This window comes from Lipotes vexillifer, unplaced genomic scaffold (assembly GCF_000442215.2).
Source record: "Lipotes vexillifer unplaced genomic scaffold, Lipotes_vexillifer_v1.1 scaffold382, whole genome shotgun sequence".
NCBI lineage: Eukaryota > Metazoa > Chordata > Mammalia > Artiodactyla > Lipotidae > Lipotes > Lipotes vexillifer.
In genome coordinates, this window is record NW_006780611.1 from 311095 (window position 1) to 330972 (window position 19878).

General features: G+C 64.4%; 1 protein-coding gene across 1 annotated transcript in view; it reads left to right on the forward strand.

The window, feature by feature from the left end:
• The window catches only part of SBF1 (SET binding factor 1), a 28449-nt gene that overhangs the window by 1869 nt on the left and 6702 nt on the right, over nt 1-19878 (forward strand). The window contains exons 2-36 of the mRNA XM_007453885.1: nt 5238-5323; nt 5750-5887; nt 6106-6264; nt 6350-6460; nt 7089-7194; nt 7317-7449; nt 7539-7647; nt 7754-7867; nt 7998-8075; nt 8316-8429; nt 8732-8860; nt 8946-9044; nt 9127-9331; nt 9412-9524; nt 10384-10533; nt 10850-10918; nt 10994-11152; nt 11225-11490; nt 11576-11748; nt 11826-11899; nt 11975-12170; nt 12414-12541; nt 13166-13344; nt 13466-13602; nt 13712-13919; nt 14038-14234; nt 14383-14520; nt 17111-17188; nt 17445-17617; nt 17694-17873; nt 18395-18496; nt 18579-18764; nt 18834-18960; nt 19047-19177; nt 19247-19477. Coding sequence (XP_007453947.1) covers nt 5238-5323; nt 5750-5887; nt 6106-6264; nt 6350-6460; nt 7089-7194; nt 7317-7449; nt 7539-7647; nt 7754-7867; nt 7998-8075; nt 8316-8429; nt 8732-8860; nt 8946-9044; nt 9127-9331; nt 9412-9524; nt 10384-10533; nt 10850-10918; nt 10994-11152; nt 11225-11490; nt 11576-11748; nt 11826-11899; nt 11975-12170; nt 12414-12541; nt 13166-13344; nt 13466-13602; nt 13712-13919; nt 14038-14234; nt 14383-14520; nt 17111-17188; nt 17445-17617; nt 17694-17873; nt 18395-18496; nt 18579-18764; nt 18834-18960; nt 19047-19177; nt 19247-19477 — 4976 coding nt within the window. The remainder of the gene's footprint in view (nt 1-5237; nt 5324-5749; nt 5888-6105; nt 6265-6349; nt 6461-7088; nt 7195-7316; nt 7450-7538; nt 7648-7753; nt 7868-7997; nt 8076-8315; nt 8430-8731; nt 8861-8945; nt 9045-9126; nt 9332-9411; nt 9525-10383; nt 10534-10849; nt 10919-10993; nt 11153-11224; nt 11491-11575; nt 11749-11825; nt 11900-11974; nt 12171-12413; nt 12542-13165; nt 13345-13465; nt 13603-13711; nt 13920-14037; nt 14235-14382; nt 14521-17110; nt 17189-17444; nt 17618-17693; nt 17874-18394; nt 18497-18578; nt 18765-18833; nt 18961-19046; nt 19178-19246; nt 19478-19878) is intronic.

The window sequence follows — 19878 nt, forward strand, 5'->3', positions numbered from 1 at the left end:
GTGTGTGGCCTCTGAGCAGAGCAGGGGAGAAGGCTGGCGCCCACAGTGCCTGCTCACCCCCAGTGACTGGAAGGAGTGATTCTCAAGATGTCCCCTTCAGTAGGGCTGGGGGGCCATGGAGCCCCCTAACCACTGTCTTCTGGGGTTGGAGCTGGTCAGCTGCTGGCTGGCTACCCAGCCTCAGGGCCTCCCTTGGCATGACTGGTCCATCCCTGTGAGGAACAAGCCCACGAGCTGGAATCCCGGCTGTGGGACTGAGGGCAGAGCGAGGTGGTGGGGAAGTCTGAAGCAGAGGAGCACTGCATGAGGCTCAGTGGTCCCTGCTTTGCCACTTGATACCTCTGTGACCTTGGACCAGTCTTTCGGCCCTCCGCACCTCACCTTCCTCTTCTGGGGGTAGGGTGAGTGACACAGACCTCCCAGGCTGCTCTGAGCACAAGGTGGACATACACACATGGAGTTGTTCACACAGAAGGCTCCAGGAAGTGATGGGTGTCTTGTTAATGCTGAGCAGCCAGTGTGTGGACACCACTTGGCACAGACAGTGGGCACCTCTGCGGGAGGTGGCATGCAGGCACCCCTGCGTGCTGGCAGGCCTAGGACACTAGGGCAAGACATAGGGTCTTTTGGGTTCAGTGGAGAGTGCCGGAGTGGTAGAAGGCTTGTCCTTGGCCTGGATCTGGACATCCTGTGCGGAGCTTCTGGGTGCTGAGTCCCAGAGTCCTACCTGAGGAAGTACCCTGGTTTCATGGTTACTACCTGGCAGACTGCTCCAGGCAGGAGGGCAGGGAGGGGCTTGGGTGGTTCGCTTTCATTCATCTCAGAAGGTGTAGGCTCCTCCCTTGGTGAGTTGGGGAAGCTCCTTCACTAAGTACATGGGTTTAGCCTGTATTGCACCCTGGCCCAGCCCTGGGGACTTCGTGGGGGCCAGAGAGACTACCTTGTCCAGTTCCTGGCCAGGGAGTGCCCTGATGGTGGTCAGCTGATTTTACACAGTGTGATCAGTGCCGGGGTGTGTCTTTGATCGGACCAGATGGCCGAGTGCATATCTGCCAGGGAGGAGGGGCTGGACCCCTCCTGCTGCTGGGGGTTCCACCCCCAAATATCTGAGAAGACGACTTTCCACCCCTGGCCTGGCCTCTTTTGGTCCTGACCATGTTGAGCTGGCCACATTCCTCGGCCCCATCTACTCTCCCCACCCATGTTCCTGCTCTCTCTCTGGAGCAGGTTGGGGCTGTTTGGGATGGCCTTGGCTGGCTCCCAGCCCCACCCTGGGAGCCTGAGGGTCCAAGTCCTTGGGTCAGAGCCAGTCGGGTCTGACCGGGGAGGTTGGAGAGGTTGCAGCCCCTCTGCACTTGTCCTGTGCTGTGGCCAGCTGGGAGTGGCCTGTGTGTTGAGGTTTGTGTTGAGGTGGGAGGTTGGGTTTGCAGCAGGACGGTGCCGTCCTTCGTACGGCCCGGCTAGTCTCAGGGTGTGTGTGTGGGTGTGGAGAGGGGCGGGCAGAGGAGGGTGCCATCCTCCCTCGCCTCTGCCCACAGCACATGCTGGCCTGGGCCGGCCCAGGCATCGGAGCCTGGCACTGGTGATGGCGTTGCCAGCAGATGACGGACGTGAGCTCTGTGTTCCCCGCCCCGGGGCTGGCTGTGGGGACACAGCTCTTGTCCCCGTCTGTGTCTCAGGGGATCTCTTTGCCCTTCCTCCTAGGGCCCCCCCAAGTCCCGCCCTGTGACGCACAGCTGTGCTGGTTGGATTAGTCCTGTCACCATGGGGTGGAGGTGTCCTCTCTCTTGTCTACCCCAAGGTGGGGCACCTCTGGTGGGGCAGGGAACTCAGCTGCTGTAGGTCCCCTTCACGGCCTCAAAAGCTCGACTGGGTGGGGGACACTGGGAGATGTGGCAGAGCCCTACCCCCACCCCCAGGATGCAGGCCAGCAGCCAGATTGCAGCCCAGCCCCTGTTGGCACAGAGCTGAGGCATGGGCTGGGGTCTCAGAGAAGGGTGAGGGAGTCAGGACACATCCACGGTGCGCCCTTCCAGGGAGGGCCGGCGAGCGCTGGTGTGCCTTGGGGCTCCGGAAGCTGCCCTGGACTTCCTACTGAGGAACGTGTTTGCCTGTGGTGTGTGAGCGGGGCTGATCGTGGGGGGAGGGGGGTGCAGCGCTGGACGCGGAGATGTAGCTTCTTGCTCGTGGAGCTCTTGTCTGGCTCAGCTGGCCAACAGGTGCACCAGGAATCCCAGAAGGCTGTGTTAGAGGGTGGGAGGTTCTTGGGGTCCCACTGCAGGCCCCAGACTTGGGCAGGGTGCAGAGAGCTGGCTAGAGGAGGTGACGCTCTTTGGGCTGAGACCTGAGGGCCAAGTTTGGGACCATCATGGCCCAGAGGAGGAGCTGGCAGGGGAATGCTCACCTGCCTAGCCTAGTGCCATCCTCCCTGCCCGCCCCCCACCTCTTTAGGTGGCCTGGACACCTCCAGGAAAGCCTGCGCTCAGTTCTTTGGAGGGTGGAGCCCTGCACGTGGGAGCAGACGTTCCACACGATGAACGGGGTAGGGAGGGTGGGCAGTGGCCGGTGGCCAGCCACTCTGCCCACTTCCCTGGGGGAGAGGCTGTGGAGAGCAGCCCCCTGAAGGCCACCTGCCCACTGGCTTCGGGAGGGAGATGGGGCAGAGGCTACTGTCCCCATCCGCACACACCTCCCTTCCTTCCTCCTCCTGCTGCCTCGTGGCAAGAACTGGGTGAGCCCTGGGTGCCAGCCAGGGCTGAGCCCAGATGGTGGTTTGGGGCTGCACACAAGTTGGCCCTGGGGGAGGAGCCACAGTTTAGGGTGAGCCAGCCTGGGCCTGTTGAGGATGGCCCTTGGGAGTGGGCCTGGATGGACCCTGGGGGCTTCGTGTGTGTGTGTGTGTGTGTGTGTGTGTGTGTGTGTGTGTGTGTGTGTGTGTGTGTGTGTGTGTGTGTGTGTGTGTGTGTGTGGCGTGGGGGGGCTGGAAATTTTTGAAGTTACAAGTGAAGATGCCTCTGACGATAAAGTAGATACATCGCTAAGTATACATCTATACATCTGAAATTTATCAAGTTTGCTTAAGATCATAACTGTAGAAAAAGTAGGAAAGTAACAATCAATGCTAGTATTTATTCTTATGTACGCAGAAAAATAACACTCTATCCAACCAGCAGACACCTGTCCTCCCCCACCCTGTCTTGTCTGCCACCTCCTCTCAGTGTCAGTGGTGGGAGGGGGAGGGGAGCAGGAAGCTGAGGTTTGGTGAGTCAGAGTCACAGCCCCTCGCTACCCCTGCTCCCCCAGCCAGCAGCAACCTGCCTGCTGCTGACCTTTTTGGCATTGCCTCCGTGATCCTGGAGAGTGGTGGCTTCCTAAGATTGCAGCCCAGCTCCTCTGCCTCCGGGGGCCTGGGGAGTGTGTGCTCTTGGGCTACTGGGGTCCGTTTGCCAGTGCCCTTGGGTCCAGGCCTGTGCCCAGGCCCCCAGCTCGGTCTGAGGCTCCTGTGCCCACTCAGGTCACAGGTGGACCAGGCAGGCTGGACGTGGGACTGCATCTCACAGGTCCTCAGAGGCTGCACACGGTGGCTTTCTGGGCCTTCCCTATCCGCCCCTGCTCTTCTGCTGGTGTGGGCAGCAGTGTTGAGGCTGCTCTGAGCCGAGGGCTGGACCTGCTTGTCGAGTGTGGGAGGTGAAGGTGGAGAGCTTTTGTCTTTCCTGCTTCAAGCTGCTGCCATGTTGGGTGGGAGCTGGGGGCAGAACAGGGACCCCCGTCATTCCTCCACGATGCCCTGGTGAGTGCTTCCCCGACTTGACCCTCGTCATGCCTCCAGGTTTGTTTCCACAAAGGGTGGGCCTCCAGCTGGCCCTGCCAGTGTGGACTGGACCTTGCAGCACTGCCCTGGGCATGGAGTGGAGGAAGCAGACCGGAGGGGGCTTAGCGGGCCAAGTGGCTTTGGGAGTGGAGGGGCTTCTCTGGGGAACACATGGGGAGCTAGCAGGCTGGGGGTGCAGGGACATGCCCTTCTCCCTGGTCTAGAGGACCCTCAGGGCTGCACACGGCAACCTGGTCTGTGGCTGTGTGCAAGGTGGCCTTTGCAGGCAGGGAGCAGGCCTGTGTGCCACCATCTTCAGGGCTCAGGAGAGCACTCCTGTCCTTCCTGCCAGCCCCACCCCTCTCTGGCTGTCTTCTGGGACCTTTGCTTGTCACGTTTGCCTCTTGAGGCAGCGGGGACAAGCCGCAGTTTGGGGCTGTAGGCACGGGTGGTCCTTCCGCCGGTACAGGTGGCAGGTGTGAGACCCTTGCACCTCTCAAGTGGGCCCAGGGCTGGCAGGTGAGGCGGAGGCAGGGAGCAGGGCTGCGGGCCGAGTGCCTAAGCTGGGCGCTGGCTGTGGAACAGTCGGGAACAGCTCTCCCCTTGCTGGAGGGGCAGGTGCTATGCAGTTGGGCTGGCACGCTGGCATGTGGCAGGCTGGGTGTGGGTTCTGGCTGGGGGTATTGACACAGTGGGTGGGACCCAGGAGGGGGGTAGTGGGGGTGGGAGTAGGGAGTATCTCCCCCTACTCCCCTGGGCTGGGACTCCTGTGCCCGTTTTTTTTTTTTTTTTGAGGCTCTCACAGTTTATTTTATTTTACTTTATTTTAAAAAATTTCCAGGTCATTAAAAAAATTTTTTTTATTGGAGTAGAGTTGGTTTACAATGTTTTGTTAGTTTCTGCTGTACAGCAAAGTGAACCAGTTATACATGTACGTATATCCACTCTTTTTTTAGATTCTTTTCCCGTTAAGTTCATTATAGGGTACTGAATAGAGGTCCCTGTGTTATACGGTAGGTCCTTATTAGTTACCTGTTTTATATACAGTGGTGTGTATATGTCAGTCCCAATCTCCCAATTTATCCCCCCCCGCCCCCCCGCTGCCATAACCATAAGTTTGTTTTCTGCATCTGTGACGGGCCTCCTGTGCTCTTGGTGCCTGGCCCAGCCAGAGGCTTGCAGGGACCCCGACCCCACAGCAGGGGCTTCTCTCCATGCCCTCTGGTGGTCCTGGGGTCTGTGGCTGCCTAGGGGCCCCTCCTCACAGGACTGTCTTTAGGGAAACCATAGGTTTGGGAGCTGGGGCTGGTCTGGTGCCACCTCAGGGCCAGGATGGGTGAGATGTTTCCACTCGGACCCTCGAGGCTTCTGACCGGATGCGGGTGTGGGAGGTGGTAGGTGCTCTGACCCCTGCTCCTGTCCTCAGGGAGTGCGGAAGGCCAGGGCCAGATCCTGCAGCGCTTCCCAGAGAAGGACTGGGAGGACAACCCGTTCCCCCAGGGCATCGAGCTGGTGAGTGTGGGCGCTCCCCCAGGGCCTGGAGCCAAGGGCTGGGGTGCTGAGACGGTGGGGGGCAGGCACCGTGAGGACCCCGCTGGGTACAAGGAGACATCAGCTGCATTGGAGAACGTAGGGCGGGGGTGCAGGCTTGGCTGGTCGGGCGCTTGGTGCCCACATCACGTCCTGTTGTCCCTCCCTTGTGATGGTGGGGACCATGCCCTGCATCACAGGGTTCTCGCCCCGCACAGTGAGGCTGGAGGCTCTTACTCCCTTTTGTGGGGGAGGAGGCTGAGGTCCAGGAGGCAAGGCATGGGGGTCGCAGAGCAGGGTGCTGCTGGCTGCACTGGAACCTGGCCTCCAGGCCCTGGTTGTGCAGTCCCTCGCAGGCCGGGGGCTAGAGGGAACTGCCTGCTGACCCCGTCCCCTTCCTCCCGACAGTTTTGCCAGCCCGGTGGGTGGCAGCTGTGTCCCGAGAGGAACGCGCCGACCTTCTTTGTGGCTGTCCTCACCGATATCAATTCCGAGCGGCACTACTGCGCATGCCTGACTTTCTGGGAGCCCGTGGAGCCCACACAGGTAACCCTGCATGGGCCGAGCCTCTGGCTGTGGCCGACTCCCTCTGTCCTGTGTGTGTCTCCCTGTGTGTGTCTGGTCCTGGTGACCCAACCCCACAGAGGCTGAAGTTTCCAGAGGGCCAGTCCAGTCTGAGTCACCTGTGTCCCGTGTCCCCCCCACCCGCCCCAGGCCTCAGGAGACCTGCCTGAGAGCCTGGCACATGGGGCTTCTGTCCACAGGAAGGGCTGTGCACCGAGGACACTGCCGAGAGGGAAGAGGAGGCAGGTGAGGGAGGCCCAGTGGGATTGTCAACCGCAGCTCCTGGCCCGCCCGGCCAGCTGTTTGCTCCAAAGACGCTGGTGCTGGTGTCTCGACTGGACCATGTGGAGGTGTTCAGGGTGAGGCGGGCAGCCAGGGCACAGGGCAGGATGTGGGGTGCTCCCACTGGCTGGGCCGTCATTCCCCGATCTGTGGTCCTTGCAGAACAGCCTGGGTCTCATCTACACCATCCATGTGGAGGGCCTGAACGTGGGCCTGGAGAACGTGGTTGGGAACCTGCTGACGTGCATCATCCCTCTGGCCGGGGGCTCACAGGTGGGTCAGGAGGCAGCTGCTGTCCACCTGCAGCCACAGGACCCGCTGGTGCCTGAGGCCACGGGGTGGGGCCTGGTAGGCATTCGGAGTCCAGCCTGGGCAGAGGCGGCCCCAGCCTCGGACACTGTCCCGCGTCTTGGTGCTGCCGCCTGTCCTCTTTTCTTGGCCCTGCCTGTCTCGTGTCCCATGTCGCATCTGGTTCTCCACCTGGCACCCTTTGGTTCCTCTGTCCTCTCCCTCCTTGGGTGTGCCTGTCTCTTGGTGTCAGTGTTGGCTTATCTGTCCACCCCCCCGTCTGTGTCCCCGCGTGTGGGTGTGTCTAACTGTGTCTCTCTGCCTGTCTGTCCCGTGCAGCTGGACTCTGTTGAGGACGGAGTGGTACGGATTCTTTGTTTCTTCTGCCCACCCAGGCCCCGTCCCCACCCCAGGTCAGAGGCCCAGAGTTTTCTCTGCAGCACTGCTTGGGCCGACAGAGGCCGGGCATGGCCTTTCCCTTGTGCCGTGCTGCCCGTCCTGGCCAGTCCCACCTCGGGGTCTGTCATTCCCCCAGGCCCGCCTGAGGCTGTGAAGCTGGGGGTGACCCAGGTCTGGGTGGAGCAGCTGAGCACTGGTCCCTCTCTCTCCACAGAGAACCATCTCTTTGGGGGCTGGGGACCGGCAGGTCATCCAGACCCCACTCACCGACTCGCTGCCCATCAGCCGCTGCAGCGTGGCCCTGCTTTTCCGCCAGCTGGGTGAGCCTGGTGCCCGCAGCCCCACAGCCCCCGCACAGTCCTTCGTCTCCCCTCCCGGGGCTGGCGGACAGACATTGAGGTTTCACCGCAGGGCCGCCCTCTAAGCCTGTCCTCCTCCTCAGGCATCACCAACGTGCTGTCTCTGTTCTGTGCGGCGCTCACGGAGCACAAGGTGCTCTTCCTGTCCCGGAGCTACCAGCGCCTCTCGGAAGCCTGCCGGGGACTCCTGGCGCTGCTCTTCCCTCTCAGATACAGGTGCTGACCTTACCGTTGCCCACTGCCTCGCAGTCCCTCCGCCCCGCCCCGGCCCTCGGGCTGTCGCGCTGAGCCTTGGCCCGTTGCAGTTTCACGTATGTGCCCATCCTGCCGGCGCAGCTCCTGGAGGTGCTCAGCACGCCCACACCCTTCATCATCGGAGTCAACGCTGCCTTCCAGGCAGAGGCCCAGGAGCTGGTGAGGGCCCTGCGCGGCATCTGCCTCGCTGCTCCAGGCTGGGCTGACCCCAGGCCCTGCCGACCGGCCCGCGGCTCCCTGACCTCGCGCTCCCTTTGGTCCACAGCTGGATGTGATCGTTGCTGATCTTGATGGAGGGACGGTGACTGTGCCCGAGTGTGTGCACATCCCACCCCTGCCAGAGCCACTGCAGAGCCAGACGCACAGTATTCTGAGCATGGTGAGGCAGGACCAGGGGCCTCGGGGAGGCTGGTGCCTCGGGCAGGCTGGGGTGGGCTCACTTGGTGGCCAGAGGAAGCCAGAGACTGGGGCTGGTGTGCAGCTGACCCTGCTCCCCACTGCTTCCACAGGTCCTGGATCCAGAGCTGGAGCTGGCAGATCTCGCCTTCCCTCCACCTACGACGTCCACTTCCTCCCTGAAGATGCAGGTGGGGGTTGCTGCCCCTCTGGGGGCCCAGGCCCACCCGGTGCTGAGCGCTCCTCCAGGGGGTCACCAGGGCCGCGTGGGGTGGGTGTGAGCCTCGGAGGGTCCTGCACAGGAGTGGCCGTCGGCACCGAGTCTTAGAGGAGGCGCTGTGGCTTGTGTGGAGGAAGCTTGGAGGGTCAGGAGGCCGAGGTGCCTGGAAGGCTCAGGGCCTGGCACTCACCTGCCCTCACGTATGCCCCAGGATAAGGAGCTGCGCGCCGTCTTCCTGCGGCTCTTTGCTCAGCTCCTGCAAGGCTACCGCTGGTGTCTGCACATGGTCCGCATCCACCCGGAGCCTGTCATCCGCTTCCATAAGGTGGGTGCCAGGCGGGGGCGGGGGGGGGCAGAAGGTGAGTGCCCGAGGGGCTGACCTCTTTGTGCACCGCAGGCAGCCTTCCTGGGCCAGCGTGGGCTGGTGGAGGATGACTTCCTGATGAAGGTGTTGGAGGGCATGGCCTTTGCAGGCTTTGTGTCGGAGCGCGGGGTCCCCTACCGTCCTACGGACCTATTTGATGAGCCCCGGAGCCTGTCATCCGCTTCCATAAGGTGGGTGCCAGGCGGGGGCGGGGGTGGGCAGAAGGTGAGTGCCCGAGGGGCTGACCTCTTTGTGCACCGCAGGCAGCCTTCCTGGGCCAGCGTGGGCTGGTGGAGGATGACTTCCTGATGAAGGTGTTGGAGGGCATGGCCTTTGCAGGCTTTGTGTCGGAGCGCGGGGTCCCCTACCGTCCTACGGACCTATTTGATGAGGTGCACCCCGACCCCACCTGGGAGGAGCCGCCATCACCCCCCTCCCTGCCCCAGCCAGCCCGCCTGACCCTGCTTCCTCCCCCAGCTGGTGGCCCACGAGGTAGCACGGATGCGGGCGGATGACAGCCACCCCCAGCGTGTCCTGCGTCATGTCAAGGAACTGGCAGAGCAGCTCTACAAGAACGTAAGGCAGGCGGCATGAGGGGGCGGGTCACTGTGCTGCCCTGGCCCGGGCTGCTCGCCCATCCTGCCTGTGTCCCCCCCAGGAGAACCCGTACCCTGCCGTGGCTATGCACAAGGTGCAGAGGCCAGGGGAGGCCAGCCACCTGCGGCGTGCGCCCCGGCCCTTCCCCCGGCTAGACGAGGGCATGGTGCAGTGGATCGTGGATCAGGCCACAGCCAAGATGCAGGGCGCACCCCCGGCCGTGAAGGCCGAGAAGAGGACCACCGTGCCCTCAGGGCCCCCCATGAGTGCGTAACTGGGAGGGGGAGCCTGAGTGTGGCCGAGGGTGGACGTGAGGTCAGAGGTGAGCACGTTCTCTGCTCCCCAGCCGCCATACTGGAGCGGAGCAGTGGGCTCCACGGCAACAGTGCGCGCCGGCTGGAGGTGGTCCGGAACTGCATCTCCTACGTGTTTGAGGGAAAGATGCTTGAGGCCAAGAAGGTGAGGGTAACCCACGCCCAGGGAGCGCTGGGGGCTCTGGGTGGGGGCGGCCTGGGCCAGGGCAGCGGCTCTCAGAGGAGCCCTGGCCCTCGTTCTCCTGCAGGCGGCTGGAGGGAGCTGGGCTGGCAAGAAGGGCAGGTGGACACCAGGTCCACCTCAGAATAGCTGGGTGCAGCCTGCTGGGGTGGCTCTGCGGGAGGAATTTTCTTCTACTTTTAGTCGTCAGAATGCTCTGAAGGTTCCTACTGTTAAGTTTCTTCTTTATCGCTCACGGAAACTAGTGCAGACTCACACGTGTTTTTTTTTGTTTTTTTTTTTACTTGCAGAAAGTGGAGTTCATTTAGCATTCTGCCCTCTGTGATGTCCACTGACACTTTGGGTCTCTCAGGACAGCCAGTTTGAGTCTGTCTTGTGTTTCACAGCTGCGTGGTTCTCTGTGAAGCACCTAGTTCTTAAACCAGCCCTTTATCGGGTTCCTGGTTGTTTCACAGTGTGCGGGAGTATCAACAGGACAAGTGCAACCCTTTCTGTGGCCCACCCAGTGCTGAGCCGGCTGCTGGCTCTGCGTTAGGCTTGTGCGTTCTAGGCGCTGGGGCCCTGGCCGGCCGTGGGGCCTCGCTCCGAGCACTGGCAGTGTCGTGAGGTTCGTGTGCGGGGGGCTGGCTCCAGTAGAGCGTTGATCTCTCTTGGGCAGTGAAGCCCCAAGTCTGGGCACACCTGACCGGATGGCTTCCGGTCTTCTCTGTGCTGAGAGCCTGGGCTCTGGCCCCCACGTCTGGCCCAGGCCTTCCCTGTGCCTCAGGGCATGGTTGGGTCCACATAGGCTCGTGCCCTCATCCCCTTGTTTCCCCGTCCGCAGCTGTTTCCAGCTGTGCTGAGGGCCCTAAAGGGACATGCGGCCCGCCACTGCCTTGCCCAGGAGCTGCATCTGCACGTGCAACAGAACCGGGCGGTCCTTGACCACCAGCAGTTCGACTTCGTGGTCCGCATGATGAACTGCTGTCTGCAGGTGAGGCCGGGCCTCACACCCTGCTGGCGCTGTGGCCACAGGGTGGGGCCGGGCAGGGCTTCCCCGGCCTACCCATAAGGGTGCATCTTCCGGCGGTGCCGACAACTGGGGAGACCCCGGTCTGCCGGTGAGGGTGGCGTGGGGGAGAATCCTTGTGGGAGGCTGGTGCAGGGGCCTCCTGCCCTCAACCTCCGAGCAGCGGGGGGAGCTGGTGCAGACGGTTCAGGCACTGACGGGAGGTGCTGCTCTGTCGGCGGTGCTGGTGGGGGTGTGAATGGCACGGGGCCGGGATCCGACGCCCCCGGCCCTACTGCAGGACTGCACCTCCCTGGATGAGCACGGCATCGCAGCTGCTCTGCTGCCGCTGGTCACTGCCTTCTGCCGGGTGAGTGCTGGGGCGGACAGAGTCTCCCCAACCTCCTCCCGGCTGCGCCTGCTGACCCCCTCTTGGCTTCTGCAGAAGCTGAGCCCGGGGGTGACGCAGTTTGCGTACAGCTGCGTGCAGGAGCACGTAGTGTGGAGCACGCCGCAGTTCTGGGAGGCCATGTTCTACGGGGATGTGCAGACCCACATCCGGGCCCTCTACCTGGAGCCTGCCGAGGACCGAGACCCCTCCCAGGTGTGTGGGGACTCCCTGGGCCCGCGGGAGGGGGCTGGCCTGGCCCTGGCTCACGCGCGGCCCCTGGGGCAGGTTGGGGAGGCGCTCACACAGGAGGCCGAGCGCTCCGCCCTGGCCGTGGCCTCTGAGCAGAGGCGCCTGTGGCCCACCCTGAGCCGTGAGAAGCAGCAGGAGCTGGTGCAGAAGGAGGAGAGCACGGTGTTCAGCCAGGCCGTCCACTACGCCAGCCGCATGAGCTACCTGCTGCTGCCCCTGGGCAGCGGCAAGAGCCGGCTGCTCCGGGAGCGCGCGGGCCTGGGCGACCTGGAGAGCGCCAGCAGCAGCCTGGTCACCAACAGGTGGGGTGTGGCCTGGGGGCAGGGCCTGAGCAGTACAGGCCTTGGGTCGGGTGGCCTGTGCCCACTGTGCCCCTCCCCGGCCCAGCATGGCAGGCAGCGTGGCGGAGAGCTATGACACAGAGAGCGGCTTCGAGGACGCGGAGACCTGTGACGTGCCCGGGGCCGTGGTCCGCTTCATCAACCGCTTCGTGGACAAGGTCTGCACAGAGAGTGGGGTCACCAGCGACCACCTCAAGGGGCTGCATGTCATGGTGCCAGGTACGGGGTCTGGGCCTGGAAACACGCCCCTTGGGTGGGTGGGCGCAGGCCAGGGCACGAGAGCTGCTCTCCCCCAGACATCGTCCAGATGCACATCGAGACCCTGGAGGCCGTGCAGAGAGAGAGCAAGAGGCTGCCCCCCATCCGGAAGGTGAGTAGGGGCCGGGGAGTGGCGGGCACCAGGACTGGGCTGTGTTCTGAGGCACCTGCTCCTGTCCCCAAACAGCCCAAGCTGCTTCGGCCACGCCTGCTGCCCGGCGAGGAGTGTGTGCTGGACGGCCTGCGTGTCTACCTGCTGCCGGATGGGCGTGAGGAGGGTGCCGGGGGCAGCAGGGGCGGCCCCGCACTGCTCCCGGCTGAGGGCGCTGTCTTCCTCACCACGTACCGGGTCATCTTCACGGGGATGCCCACCGACCCCCTGGGTGAGCCTTGGGACCCCTCTGCCCCCGCTCCCCCTGCCCCTCCCTCTGCCCCCCCCCAGGTCTTCGGGCCAGTGGGACACCTTCTGCCTCTCCTCGCCTTCTCAGGGGTTTAGGTCTCTGTGGGAGACAGGCTGTTGTCTTTCCTCCCCACCCTCCCGGTCTACCCCGTAGCTCTGGGACCCTGAGACTCTGTGACCCTTGACCCTTCCCGTCCCCCTGACTCTGCACCCGGCTTGTTATAAGTGGGGGAACAGGTGGTGGTCCGCTCCTTCCCGGTGGCTGCGCTGACCAAGGAGGAGCGCATCAATATCCAGACCCCCAGTGACCAGTACCTGCCGGACGGGCTGCAGCTGCGCTCCTGCACCTTCCAGGTCGGCTGGGGTGTGGGCTGTGTTGGGCGGGGTCTGTGGGCCCCTGAGTCGCGGCCCCTCTCCAGGATGCAGCATCTGCGCCCTAGTCTCGTTCTCACGAGCCGGTGTTGAGCCAGCATTGAGCCCTTTGTGATTCCTCAGTTTACGGGGAAGTCGCTGTGTCTTAGCTTGGTGTCCTCTGCCTGTGCCATGTGCCAGTTTTTGGGGCTCTCCCGTTTACCTTGCAAGGCCCGAACCCTAGAGACCGTGTCTGGAGCGTGCTGCATGAGCCCAGCCCAGCTGAAACCTACACAGGTTAGATGAAACACAAAGACTGGGTTCCTGAGTCTCCGGCTACATGCAGTCTGGGGAGCAGGCCCTCCGCTCACCCTCTGTCCTTGGGGCGCTCCTTCAGGACGTGTCCGTCACCGGATGGAGAGGCGAGACTGGCCCTTCACAGTCCCACGGTAGACCTAGCCGCCTTTCTCAGGGCCGTCTGGTCGCAGGGCCCTCACCCGTCCATCCTGTTAGAAACACCCGAGTTCCAGTGATGCAGCACGGGCGTCCCGTAGGCCTGTCCGCCTTTGTGGCCAGGGCTCAGGCCCACGGGCCTCCCAGCCTCTGAGGGCCTCATGTCTGACACAGCTGCTGAAGATGGTCTTTGACGAGGAGGTGGGGTCTGACAGCGCTGAGCTCTTCCGCAAGCAGCTGCACAAGCTGCGGTATCCGCCAGATATCAGGGGCACCTTCGCGCTCACCCTGGGTTCTGCCCACACACCTGGCCGGCCGCCCCGTGCCACCAAGGACAAGGGTCCTTCCTTCAGGTAGGGAGCTGGGCCCCAAGGCCAGAACACCTTTCCTTCGCAGAACCACTGTGTGTGTGTCCCCTTGTCCATCTCCTCACCTCTGCTGACCCTGCAACTGTACTCCTCGGGGCCCCCCCAGGACCCTGTCCCGGAACTTGATGAAGAACGCTAAGAGGACCATCGGGCGGCAGTATGTCACCCGGAAGAAGTATAGCCCCCCAAGCTGGGAGCACCGGGGCCAGCCACCCCCTGGGGACCAGGAGGACGAGATCTCAGGTGGGGGTGTGGGGAGCCGTGGGCGGTCTGGGTGAAGACCCTCACATGGAGGGGTGAGGGACCCGGGCAGCCTGTGGGTAATGACCCCCGTGTGCCCGGCCTGCCCCAGTGTCAGAGGAGCTGGAGCCCAGCACGCTGACCCCTTCCTTGGCCCTGAAGCCCTCGGACCGCATGACCATGAGTAGCCTGGTGGAGCGGGCGTGCTGCCGGGACTACCAGCGCCTGGGGCTGGGCACGCTGAGCAGCAGCCTGAGCCGCGCGAAATCCGAGCCCTTCCGGATCTCCCCGGTCAACCGCATGTACGCCATCTGCCGCAGGTGAGCAGTGAGCGCGGCAGGTTTGGTGGCCTCCAGGAGGCCGAAGGCCCAGGGGCGCCTGGCTGTGGGTCCAGAGTGCCTTTGGCCTGCTTTTCCCCTCACGTCCGCCTCCTCGCAGCTATCCGGGGCTGCTCATCGTCCCACAGAGCGTCCAGGACAACGCACTGCAGCGCGTCTCCCGCTGCTACCGCCAGAACCGCTTCCCGGTGGTCTGTTGGCGCAGCGGGCGCTCCAAGGCCGTGCTGCTGCGCTCAGGGGGCCTGCACGGCAAGGGGGTCGTCGGCCTCTTCAAGGCCCAGAACGCGCCTTCTCCCGGTAGGCTCCCTGCTCATGCTGCAGCCCGCCCCGCCCCCGGGCCCCGCCCGCCCCCCGGCACGTGGGATCTTCCCGAAACGGGGCACGAACCCGCGTCTCGGGCCCCGCCCCCCGGAGCCCCGCCCCCCAGCTCCACTTCCTCCCGCAGGCCAGTCCCAGGCCGACTCTAGCAGCCTGGAGCAGGAGAAGTACCTGCAGGCCGTGGTCAGCTCCATGCCGCGCTGCGCCGACGCGTCCGGTCGCAACACCCTCAGCGGCTTCTCCTCGGCCCACATGGGCAGCCACGGTGAGGGTGCTCGGGGCCGGAGGACCCGGGGGTAGCGATGGCGTTTATGGAGGGCAGACCGGCAAGGGGGCGGAGTGTTTGGGGTGCGGGAGCAGGTGAGTGTCCTGAGGCCCAGCTCTGACCACTCCTCTGGGGCTTTACAGAGGAGGCAGCAGGCCCAGGAATTTGGGGCATGCGCCCAGGGGCCGTCCTGGGCCCTACCCCTTGCCGTCGGGGTACTGGTGCAGGGCGACCCTTAGAAGGACATGCTGTCCACAAGCGGTGGTCTGATCTCCTGGGGTGACAGGCGGGGACCCTGTTGTGGTAGCGTGAGCCATGTGGATGCCTGGCGCTGGGAGAGGGTTTTAGACAGGAGACACCCAGGAGGGCCCCAGGGCGTGCGGGCAGGGGGGGGTTTGTGTCAGGGTGGGCAGCCTCACCCCAGGGCCTTGCTCCAAGGCAATCGCTTCTGTACCCCGCTTACCCTCCACCTGCCCCCATCCTGCCCCCGCCTCTCCCTCATCTCCCCCCGTGACAGCCTCTCCCCTACCTACCCGTCTCCCTCCATCTCTCCTCCTGGACCCTCCCTCACTGATCTTCTGGTTCCTTCCGGTTCATCCTCTTGGCCCTCCTGAAAGCTGCTGGGCCTCCTCGAAGCTGCCACCTAGCCCACGTTGGTCCTCACGTTGGTGATCAGTGAGCTGCCTCTCAGTCCGTGCTTGGAGGTCTCATCACCCTGCTGGAGGCATGAGGGCTGGGAGGCTGCCCTCACTGGGCCTGACCATTGCCCAGATGCTGGCCTGAGCCAACCCCGGCCTGTACCTCAGCAGATGTGGTGACAGCGTCTACCAGAGATCTGTACACACCTGGAGCCGTCCTGGTGGTTGTGTGTGCAGAGTTGGCAGATGTCACACGAGGGTCACTTCTCTCTGTGAGACCCTTCCCCCACCCTGGCTTGTGCAGACATCACACCAGGGGTCACTTGTCACTCAGGCCTTCCTGATTCCCTCCCTCCCCTCACAATTGTCTGCGTTTTTCTCTGCTGCTGCTCTAGGTTCCAGATGCACTGGCTCCCAGATGCATTGCTCTAGCTCTCAGGTGGGCTTGGGGGCTGGCAGGCCACCTGTGGGGCTGAGCCTTCCAGAAGCCCGGGCATCGTCCTTGATTCTTCCCTCTCTGCCCACCCTGAGTCCTGTGAGCTCACCACCCAGGTCTGCAGCCATCCCCATGGCCGACTGCCCCTACGCTGGCCCAGGCTGCTCCTGCCCGTGGCACAGGGCCTCCTGGTGCAGCCGCCACTCGTTCCCATAGCTGGAGGGCCTTCACCCCTCCCGGGTGAGGCCTGAGGAGGCACCCCAACCGCAGGCACCTCCTCTGCTGCTGGCGCACACCAGCCCCCCAGTCCCCGTGCAGCCTGTAGTTCAGTGCTCCGTCTGTAGCTGTTGTTACCACTTGCTGGGCACCGGGGCCAAGGGGGCTGGGAACAGGGTGGCCAGACTGTCCTCACGGTAGTTAATGGGGATGCTGCCCTAGGAAGCGCTGGGCTCGGTGCCACCTTCTGCAGTGGCACAGGCCTTACTCCTCTTGGTCCTCTACTGGGAATACCGCTCTCTAGTTTCAGTGGCTTTTAGTTTTCCAAACGTCAGAGTCCATCGTTAAGTATGTTTCATGGTTGCGCTGTCTTCCTGCCTCCTGCCCCCTCAGTGGTTCTGAGCGGCCCCTGCAGGCAGCACCCTCCCCAAAGGATCTTTCGTCTCCTAGTGCCTGTTTCTTGCCTAGTGTTGCTTGGGCATCTCTGAATGTCCCCACAGCCCACTGGTGCTGCTGCTGGGTGTCCCCCGAGTTCTGGGCACAGGCCTTCCTCCTCATTGCCTGGGGGCATACAAGGTCTCGGCTCGCCTCAGCCGTACACCGGTTCCGGTCCAGACTCTGTGTCACGAGGACACACTGTCCTCACTGTGGGCGACCATGCTTCTGCCTGCAGCGTAGTGGGCTGGCGCCGTGCTGGCCTCTGGTGCCCTGCGCCCTCTCTGTAGAGGCGAGTGAGCCTGGGTCAGAGCCAGGTGCAGGCTTTGGAATCCAGAGGCCTCCTCCTGTGGGCTCCCTGTGCCTCCAACCTGGGCCGTCCCAGCCCGTAAGCCTCGGGCCTGGTCCTCACAGGTGGCTCTGTGCTGGGGCTTGGGCCTGCCTGTGTCCTGGACTGAACCACCCTCCGAGGTTCCAGGCTGGGAGCTCCCAGGCTGGGCCTCCTCTCCTCTGGGCTGCGCCTCATGGGCACCTCCTGCTGCTGCTGTGTGCTGGGCAGAGGCCGCTTGGTGGCTGTGTGTCATGAGCAGCTTAGGCAGGGTCCACGGGGCTGAGGGTGCAGAGGAGGCGGCCCAGGGTCCTGCCTGTCCCCTGACCCTTCCTACCCACCACCGGGTCCTCTGCTCCCTCGTTTGCCCTGGGGGCCCAGAGGACCTTGACAGATCCTCACTGTCTCTGGGGCCCCCGGGGGGTTCGGTGGTGACCCAGCCCTGCGCGCAGTTTCTTTGGGCCACAGCTCCCCCCTTGCTGGGCGCACCCCCGGGCCTGGGGCCAGGCCTGAGCCTTCTCTCTGCTGTGCCCCCAGTGCCCAGTCCCAGAGCCAGGGTCACCACGCTGTCCAACCCCATGGCGGCCTTGGCCTCCAGACGGACTGCGCCCCGAGGTACCGTACTGACCGTGCAGGCTGGCTCCCCACTCCTGGCACTGATGGCCCCGTGTGACTGCTCATGGGCACTAACGTCCCCCACACCTGGCACTAACGGCCCCGTGTGACAGACCAGCATAACCCAGCCCTCCCCACAGCCCCGGGCACTAACAGCCTGACGCCCCGAGTCCCACCCTTGCCCTCCCTGGGAGCTCTGCCCCAGGTAAGTGGTGCCCTGGCCCTGCTTCGGTGCTCACCTGGTTTCTCTGTGCAGGTAAGTGGGGCAGTGTCCGGGCCGGTGGGCGCAGCGGTGGGCTCAGCACTGATGTAGGCACCCGGCTAGCAGGCATGGGGCCCCCCCAGGCCAACGGGGCCCCCCCCGACCCAGGCTTTCTCCGGCCCCAGCGTGCAGCCCTCTACATCATTGGAGACAAAGCCCAGCTCAAGGTGACTGGGACAGGGTCCTGGGGCCAGGTGGGGGCACGGGGCCTGGGCGCGTCTCACCACGGCCGGCTTCCTCCAGGGTGTACGGCCAGATCCCCTGCAGCAGTGGGAGCTGGTGCCCATCGAGGTATTCGAGACACGGCAGGTGAAAGGCAGCTTCAAGAAGCTGCTGAAGGCGTGTGTCCCCGGCTATCCTGCCACCGAGCCCGGTTCAGCCTCCTTCCTGTGCTCGCTGGAAGACTCAGAGTGGCTGATCCAGGTCTCTCCACTGCCCCTGCCCCACCGTGGTGGAGGGCTACCCGGGGGGAGGGGATGCGATGGGCAGGGGCCGTCCGGTGCCCGCCTGGGTGCCGGGCCCCGCCACTTACCTAGAGCCGTGGGTGGGCGGGGTCTGGGCTTGCTCTTTTGATAGCATTGGGCTTCGGGAGGGGATGATGACCACTTCCCAGTGGTGGTACATGGACAGGGGAGGGAGGCCAGGGCCCAGCTGTGTCGGAGCCCTCTGCCCTCTGTCAGGGTGGGGCTGGGCACGTCAAGGAGAGGGGCTGCCTCTTCAGGCCCGGAAGACGCTGATAGGCGGGTGGGCGGGCAGCCGGGTGGGAGAAAGCATGCCAGAGCATTTCGGGTCCATCCAGGCTGTGCTGCCTCGCGGGGTGTACCCTGGCGTGGGCCCGCACAGCCACCGCACCTGTGGATGTGTGGGTCCTGGGGGCCCGGCTGGGTGCTGGAGTCTTAGGCCACGGGCTCTGGGAGGTGCTGAGGGGCTGCGGGTCCCTGCAGATCCACAAGCTGCTGCAGGTGTCGGTGCTGGTGGTGGAGCTCCTGGACTCGGGCTCCTCTGTCCTGGTGAGCCTGGAGGACGGCTGGGACATCACCACTCAGGTGCGCGGTGGCCGGGGCGGGGGGCGGGGGCGGGTGTTGGGCCCGGTCCCCACGCCCTGCTGACCCACGGCGCTGCTGGCAGGTGGTGTCCCTGGTGCAGCTGCTCTCGGACCCCTTCTACCGCACCCTGGAGGGCTTCCGTCTGCTGGTGGAGAAGGAGTGGCTGTCCTTTGGCCATCGCTTCAGCCACCGCGGGGCCCACACCCTGGCCGGGCAAGGCAGTGGCTTCACACCAGTCTTTCTGCAGTTCCTGGACTGCGTGCACCAGGTGAGCGGGCGGCCGTGGCGGGCGGCTGTGCGTGCTGACCGCTGGCCGCTGACTCCTGACGCCCCACAGGTGCACCTGCAGTTCCCCATGGAGTTCGAGTTCAGCCCATTCTACCTCAAGTTCCTTGGCTACCATCACGCGTCCCATCGCTTCCGGACCTTCCTGCTGGACTCGGACTACGAACGCATCGAGCTGGGTACGGCGGGGGCGGGGGCGGTGAAGGTGGGCACAGGGGCGCGGTCAGCAGCCGGGTGGGGCCGGGCTCAGCGCTGCCCCCCGCAGGGCTGCTGTATGAGGAGAAGGGGGAGCGCCGGGGCCAGGCGGCCTGCCGCTCGGTGTGGGAGTACGTGGAGCGGCTGAGCAAGAGGACGCCGGTGTTCCATAACTACCTGTACGCGCCCGAGGACACGGAGGTGAGCAGGGCCTGGTCGGGGCGGGCAGGCGCCTCCGCGCCCCGGTGCTCACGCCGCGCCCGCCCCCAGGTCCTCCGGCCGTACAGCAACGTGTCCAACCTGAAGGTGTGGGACTTCTACACCGAGGAGACGCTGGCCGAGGGCCCCCCCTATGACTGGGAGCTGGCGCAGGGGCCCCCCGAGCCCCCGGAGGAGGAGCGGCCGGATGGGGGTGCCCCCCAGAGCAGGCGCCGGGTGGTGTGGCCCTGCTACGACAGCTGCCCCCGAGCCCAGCCCGACGCCATCTCCCAGCTGCTGGAGGTGCGTGTGGCCCCTGAGAAGGGGAGAGGGGGTCCTCGCGCACGTCAGTCCGGTGGCCCTGCCCCGGCCCCCCACCCCCCGATGTGGACGGTGCTCTGCTGGGTTCCCTCCTGCCTGGTGGTGCCCCCTTCAGAGAGAGATGGGTCTGGAAGCTTGGGGTTGACGTTCAGGCTTCTCTCACTCCCTCTGCCAGACTTAGTGGGCGTGTCTGCTTAGCCTCAGCAATCAGGATTCAATAGGACACGGGCCCCCGGAAGAGAGAAGAGAGCCCCTTGGGGTTGGGGTTTCGGGGGAGGCTGGGATGGCATAGAGGGTGGCTGTCCAGTGGCCGGAGTTCTTCCCTGGGGCCTCAGGTCCGGACCACAGGAAGGTTTGCATTGCCCCTCCCCCCCCCCCCCCCC